General features: G+C 39.3%; 1 protein-coding gene across 2 annotated transcripts in view; it reads right to left on the bottom strand.

The window, feature by feature from the left end:
- Window positions 1-846: 846 nt before the first annotated feature.
- Window positions 847-7,781, bottom strand: part of NALF1 (NALCN channel auxiliary factor 1) — a 605,754-nt gene continuing 598,819 nt past the window's right edge. Inside the window, exons 3-4 of one of the 2 annotated variants that reach the window (XM_081081165.1) lie at window positions 4,423-4,468; window positions 1,169-1,955 (exon numbers count right to left, since the gene is read on the bottom strand). In XM_081081165.1, the coding sequence (XP_080937291.1) occupies window positions 4,446-4,468 (23 nt within the window). In that variant the 3' untranslated portion in view covers window positions 1,169-1,955; window positions 4,423-4,445. Of the gene's footprint in view, window positions 1,956-4,422; window positions 4,469-7,781 lie in introns of both variants that reach the window. The other variant, XM_081081164.1, reaches the window with a different exon arrangement.

Genomic DNA, 7,781 nt, shown 5'->3' with positions numbered 1-7,781 from the left:
ATGCCTGGGGGAATTTCATAGCTATAAAGTCAATAACTAAATTTTGTTCGCTAAGAGGACCTTTTCTATGGTTTTCCTTCATCTCCCAGCTACACAGCAAACATATCTGAAGTGCACTTCCCAAGTGTAGTTAGAGAATAGGAAGGAATGTAAAGTATTTTTTTTAATTATTTGTTTTGTTTGTTTGGTTTTTTAAAAACAGCCCTTATTAACTCTTCCTTCCACTGATTCTACTGTAAACTCATAAAAGCCTTTTTTTTATATAAAGCAAACTCATAGACATTCAGCAGGTGAAATGTTCCCACAAAAAGAAAAAAGTACAAACAGAGCAATCAGATTTCTCCTCTTTTCTTCAACTATCTAGAGCATGTTAGAGTGATACAGTTTTTGCACTTGAATGAAAATGGCTAACCTATTCTTTTTTAAAAAAAAGGGGTTTTTTTGTGATAATGCAGAATTGCATACACTTTATACCTGGAATAATTTAAAACCATATGTTGGGGAAATACTGGAGTAAAATTGTGTATATTCTGTATACTGCAGGTGTTTGAGCATCTCTACTATCTCCTTTGTCAGCAATAAAGGAGGCAAAAGAAATCCAGATGTGTGTTCTTGGCCTCTTTGTCCCCATTACAAGGGCCAAAATGGGCTCCCAGGTTACTGCAACAGAACTGAAGTCACAGTGAAAGTCCACCTTCCGAAGGACTCTCTGCCTCTTCTCACCCTGGTGCGAGGTGGCCACTCGGAGCCACCTGATCAGTGAGAAAGGACCGGGGCCTTGGGGAACGGGAGTGGGAGCGAAATAGTTCATGGTAATTTTCTTTGCTTTTATTTTGTTTTCAACATAAAAATGTGTCCAACTGTCTGATTCCACCTATCATGGGGAACACTTGTTTTTTCAGCTAATCCCCTTGTCTGCTCCGTTGTGGGTTTGTGCAACAGCGGCTCAGAGGCCCACCAGAGCGTGCAGGCCCATTCTCCATGGCCACACAGACAGAAGCAAGCGGATGTTGTCTGCTGAGGGGAGAGAGGAGGGCCAGGGGAGGAAAGGCCGGGGAGGGTGCAGGTTCCCAAGGCAGGAGGGAGAGTTAGGACATACTTTTTAATTTTTTTTCTTTTTTTTGTCTTTTTTTCTTTTTTATGATTTTTTTTTGTTTGTTTATTTTTTGCTATACCACAAAGTCATAGCAATCATTCCTCTAATAGAAACTGACAGGACATAGAGACAGAACTATCTGATGAACATACACAATGACTAGAAATATATATATATATATTAGAGAGAGAAAGACAGTGAAAAGACTTAGTTTACCTCTGAGAAAGCATCCCCCAAAATAAATCCTGTATTAACAAGTGCAAAAAAAAAACAAACGAAATCAACCCAAACCAAAACCAAAGCAAATTAAACGTCCAAACATTAAAACACAGTGTATAAAATGGTGTGAGAAATAGAAGTCACTTGGCAGCCTTTCAGTCAATAAAAAGCTGTGTTTGTGTCCTTGTTTGGATTCAGGCCCATCTTTTTCAATGTTACCCTACAGGCCCTGCAAGAAGTGATTGGAGGGTAAAAGCACCCAGTCCCTGCGACATCTGACCAGTTGCGCTTTCATGGTGGGCCAGGGCTGCTCTGGTGACACTTTGTGGTGACGCTCTGTCCTTCCACTGTTACTCCTCATTGGCTGAGCTTTCTTCCAGTGTGTTGATGCCTCCAAAGCTCAGTGCCGTGGTGTTCTGTGCTGCTGAGGCTGTGAGCACTGTATGTAAGAGAATCAGTACCAGAACACACAGTTTGAGTCTGCTGTTGCACAGTCTTGTTGCTGAGGAAACTGTGAGCGACGTCCTGTGACAGGAGCCACTGTTGTCCACCGTTCCTTTGGATGGGTTGTTTTTTTGCTCCTGTCTCCTGACGTCACAGCATTCTGGTTCATCATTGGTTAGAAAGGTCTCGTAGAGCCCTGCAGGATGAAGACAGTGGACGGTTAACAGGAAAGGAAGACGTGGGAAGGAGCTCATAGTAGAGAGAAGCTGTTACGTCAGTGTTCTGATCCACAAAAATCATACAAGCAATGCAACATTTTGTAAAGGGAAGGAAGGTCAAGACAGTCTGGATAAATGGCCAACCATTCTCTCAAACCAGCACTTTTAAGTTCCTCATTGTGTTCTCTGTATATTCCTGGTGGTCATACCATGAAAGTTCTGGGTTGTGATGAATATAGAATGAAAGTAGTTATTAGATCAAAATCAGAACCTGAGGTTCTGGATCAACTTGGTGACCAGGGACATGCAACCATCCTTTTTCTTTAACAGGAACATGACTAATTAATGCAATTCCTAAAGTAACATCAACTAGTTGTGCTAAATGAAATAAGTAACCAATCAAAATATCATAGCTATAGGAACCATGTTTCCTAATTGCTTCCTCTCTTAAACCTCACTATATCTTCTATCCCCCTGTCTTGGGGGGCAGATAGAGAATGGCATAACTATCTACACATCCAATGGGTGACCATTTTCTTTTGATTTATTTTCTAAATGTTTCTTTTATTCTTCCATATGCTATTCTATTGATGACTGCCTAATGGGACCAGTTGAGGGTTAAATGAAATAAATATTATAAATGTATCTTTCACCTGGACCACTACAGGAGGACACTCTCCGATCTTGATTTTCTCCACTTCCAAAAACTATCCTCCCTCAGCATTGCCTTTCAGCGAATACCTGTCCATCTCACACCCTCACTCTCGCACTCTTTCTCTCTTGTTTATTCCCTCCTGGAGAGCTTCTTCTCTTGCTCCCTTCCCCTTTTCCTTCTTCTTTTAAAATTACACATTGTTCTTATTTTTTTTTTCACATTGTTCTTATTTTACAATTGAGATGGGTAGTTCTGAAACTTTCAAAGTGGTGAAAAGAGTAAAACAACTGGTGCCCCAGTCAGTGGCTCAGTTGGTTGGAGCAGCATTCTATACATTAGAAAATGGTTGTGTTTGACTCCCGGTCAGGGCACACCTAGGTTGTGGGTTCCATCCCCAGGTAGGGTGCCTACGGGAGGCAACTGATAAATGTTTCTCTCACATCAATGTTTCTCTCTCTAAAATCAATAAAACATAACCTCAGGTGAGGATTAAAAAAAGAAAGAATAAAATAACTGGCTAATCATTACCTTTCAACATTGTTTCTTGCTATATTATACATATGGCATGTTTTATGTAGTTGCATAAGCCATTTTTTCACTGGACTGAAACATTGTCTCAAACTGATAGAATGAAGTTTCTATACAAATTTTATTATATTACACTCAAGCTTGAAAAACTGAAAAATAAGGATACAGCAATTGGAAGGATTAAATTAGATTTTGAATGTAAAGTTCTTGGCTCAGTGCCTATCACATAAATATGCTTTAAAAATTGGCTACCATCCTATATAATAAAGAGATAATATGCAAATTGACTGTCATGCCCTCACACAAGATGGCAGCCCCATGTGGGCACAAGATGGCCAGCAGGGGAGGGAAGTTGGGGCGATTAGGCCTGCAGGGGAGGGCAGTTGTGGGAGACCAGGCCTCCAGGGAGGACATTTGGGGGTGACTGGGCCGGCAGGGGAGGGCAGTTGGGGGCAATCGGGCCACCTGGGGAGCAGTTAGGCATTGATCAGGATGGCAGGGGAGTGGTTAGGAGGTGATCAGGCAGGCAGGCAGGTGAGCAGTTGGGAGCCAGCAGTCCCGGGTTGTAAGAGGGATGTCAACTGCTGGTTTAGGCCCAATCCCTGTGGGATAGGCAGTCGGATGTCTCCCGAGGGGTCCCAGATTAGAGAGGGTGTAGGCTGGTCTGAGGGACACCCACCCCCCTAGTGCACGAATTTCATGCATCGGGTCTCTAGTTAATAATAATAGCAATTAATAGTGTCTCGTGACGCCACATAAATAATAAACCTAAAATATCCTTTCCTCTCTCTCCAGACTCATCGCTCACTGTTCCAGCTATCCTGAACTCCTCCCGGTTCTTTTCAGAACACGTAGTACTTTCACTCAAATCTGTATCATTGTCCAAGCTGCTGGTATATTCTCCATCAACTCATATACCTATTCTCATTTTTTTCTTCAAGTTCAGCTCACAGGAAATTCCCTGTGTGAAGCCTGCACACACATGCCTGGGCTGTGAATGCATTTTGTGTAACTTCAATAGAGCAATTATTATTAGTTCTTTTACTCTCAATTGCTCATTTTCATGTCAATTTCCTTACTCATCTGTCAACTTAAAAGCAAGAACTATATATTTTCAGCTTTGCATTCCCAATGGGTTGCAGAAGACCTGAGCAAAACAGATACTCGATGAGCATTTATTATATGAATAAACTCAATATATACACTGCAATCTTCAGTTTCTTTGAAATAAATGACCAATATATCCTTATAATGATGCTTACAATATTCATTTCTTCTTAGGCATTCAAAGGTAAACTTCACCTTCGCCTAGATAGAATATGGAAAGAAAACTGAATTAATGAGGTCTGCAGCTGTGACATTTTCATTGTATGATATTTTCTTATATCATATAACTACTGGTAAGACTAATCATTTATTGAAGTATAAGTTTTCCAAAATTATATTCTATGCAGAAAAGAGTTTACAGTTAAGATGATAAGAATAGAAATCTAAAGGTCATTTAGATCAATGTTTTAGAATGTTCATAGTCAGAAAATGTTTAATAATGTCACCCCAATAAGAAGGTCTTCCAAGTTAGCTCAATAGCTAGATTGCTGATTTACAATTATCAGTAAAGTCATTTCAGAAAAGATAAAGATGTTCAAACAAATATATGTATTCCTCTTTTTGACTGACAAAGTGAATACTCTATTTCCCCTGTGCATCTTGTAATTTGAATTTTTATTCAGAGTTATACATGCATGTATTTTAACAACCAAATAATTCCATAAGACTTCTTACAAAATAATAATAAAAAAATCCCCCCTATCCTGAATTCTATCTTCTTAGAGGCAACTGCCACTCTTTTAGCGTTTCTGTATTTAACACCATATTGTAAATAGCCTACTTTGTGCTTTTCTTGAGTTTTCATTTTGTATGTGAGAATAAAACATTCATTCTCCTGTTCCTCCAGCTTATATGATCCCCACCATACTGCCACCATCCCCATTCCGCCCTGGTAGTAAGTTCAGTGTTCATTCTTTGCTTTATTAGGATGTTGTAAAAACAATGTTAATTTAGCCAAGTAGTAAACTTTAGTTTCCCATTATTAAACCAATGTTTTCCTAGAGTTAATATCTTACAGTTTTCTATGTACTTATTAATTCAATCCCAAATATTTTACCAGTTATTTCAATTGAGTCAGATGTTCTATTGGTTTTATCTTCCTGAAGAAATATATCCTGGAGCCTACCATCTGGACTGGTTGTTTTTTTATGCCTGGTACATAGCTACCAGCCTGAAAACCCTAATGAAGCATCATTTTGGGATGCTTGCTACCTCTCTCCTCTGGACTCCCTATTTTCTGTATCCTCTGCCTCCTTTTTCAATTTGGTGGACCATGTCATCTAGTATCTTCATATGGAAAAGCTCATGGCAGAAAATTTCTAAGATGCTGTATGCCTAAAAATGAGTTTATTTTGCTTCATATTTAATTGATTATTTGGCTGAGTATGGGATTCTGATTTAGAAAATTGTATCCTTCAAATGTACTTGAGCATCACTCCCACATTAAGTTGTTGGACCTCTGGGACCTGTCCTTTAATTTTCTTATCTCATCTCTCCTATTTGATATCACTTCATCCCTTGCTCTGTATTCTAGAGGATTTGGTGAGCTTTATCCTGTAATAATTGAGTTTTTCTCTCTTTTTTTTCCTACCACATTTTCATTTCCACGAGCACTTTTATGTATTCTCAATGTTAGGTTTTATTTTTTAAGCGTTCTCATTTCATAGTTGCAATCTATTCTTTTACTGCTCTCAGATATTTGCAGCTATTTTATTTCCTCTCTGCATAGGCTCTGTTTTCTCCAAATCACTTTGTTGGGGTTTTTTTGTTGTTGTTTATCTCTTATTTTTTTACATGGGAAGTCTGCACATTCTAGATTGTCTGCTGACATGAAAAAGTATTGGGATCTCAGCACCTAAAGAGGACTGTGAGCTGTGAGCTGCACTGTAGGATGACCTGCCTCAACTGTTTTGATGGAGAGATTTTTTAAATGATTTCCTTAGGTTGTTTGGGTTACCCAGGAAATATCCCATATCTGTTCAGGAGTGCGAAAGCTGGGGAGCCAGTTTCCTGAGAGATAGATGGGAGAAGGCACTGGGATGGGGTAGGGGCTGGGGGAGAATCTCAACCTTTGGTGTGTATGCTGCACTCACTTCATCCTCATTTTGGGCCCCTACCTTAACTCCTCCTGGGGTCACACAGGACAATAATGTTCTGCAGTCATCTCTGAAAATATAGGTCCCATCCCACACACAAATATTCCAAGTCTTTTCTCTAAGGTGAGGAAGGGGGAATTGCTACGTTGGAGAGGTGGACACGGGCTATGGAGATGTTACAGCTTCTTAAACATATTTTGTTGCCTCCTCCAAACATCTTCCACTGTCAATTCTTGTGCCTGGAGGGAGTCTGGGAATTACAGATGTGCAGTCTATAAATCTGGTTGACGCTTGGTTTCCTCTCTGCTGCTTCCTGCCCTCAGCAAATCCTTGAGCACGCATCTATGTTCTTTCTTGTGTCTAAGAGGTTTTTGGTTACTGTCTCCTTATCTATTCTTCTATTCTTTTGGATTTATGCCTCAAAACAATTTCTTTCCTTTAGGGTTTGCCTAGAAAATGGTACTGCTTTTTTCTCTATATCATTTCGCTCTGTCTTGAACTCTGACAGATGTCTGCTTCTCTGTTAGATACATTTATGAATAAACAGGACATACAGCCTGCCAAGTCCAGTGTTTCTTGCTTTATGTGATGGACGGTGGGGTGCATCACCAAGAGGTCCCCCAGGACATGGCCACTTACCCTTCCATCTGGTAATGCTGTAGGCAATTAGATCCCGCCTCAGTGTCTCCCCAGAAACCACCCGTGGATGAGCCTTACCTCAAGTTTCTGGGACCCTGGGCAGCTGCCTTTGAGAATCAGGTAATCTGTGAAGGCCATCCCAGTTTCAGACCATTTCCCTCTTCTGAAACCTCCTTCCCTGACTTCCTCACAGAACAGTATAGTTCCCAGTGTCCACCCCAGTAAACCATTTGCACACAGACGTGCTTCCCAGGGAAGCCTACCTATAGTGGCTAACTCTTCTCATCACTCAAAAGAACTATAAGAACATATTTCCAAATAAAAATAATTTCTTAAACTATAATCACATTGCACAAATATCTAACTGATTAGGGTTAGAAAAGAAAAGCAAATTTTCAGCTCATGAAATGTTCTGATATAGTATTTTCTTACAAAATGTTCTATTTGCAATATATAATGAATCATTACCTGCTATTTGTCATTGAATAAGAATAATTATAGAAATTATTGCTCAATCTTATAATACCAACCTCGTGGAGTTTTTTGAGGATTAAATAATACATATAATTTATTTAGAATAGTACCTGGAGGATAGTAAAATATCACATAATATTTTAATTATTCCCATTATAAATTAGGAAGGTGGTTAAAATACATATAATTAAATTTCTTTTGCTGATTTTAATTACTCTAACCCACTCACAGAAACACCTTATTTTTCACCACTCAACACAATTACTCTATTCTACTATAGTCATTATAAATATAAGTTAAGTACA

This window comes from Myotis nattereri (genome assembly GCF_964212035.1).
Source record: "Myotis nattereri genome assembly, chromosome: 2".
Taxonomy (NCBI): domain Eukaryota; kingdom Metazoa; phylum Chordata; class Mammalia; order Chiroptera; family Vespertilionidae; genus Myotis; species Myotis nattereri.
The sequence above is the reverse complement of the archived record's forward strand: the minus strand, read 5'-3'. Positions and strand labels throughout refer to the sequence as shown.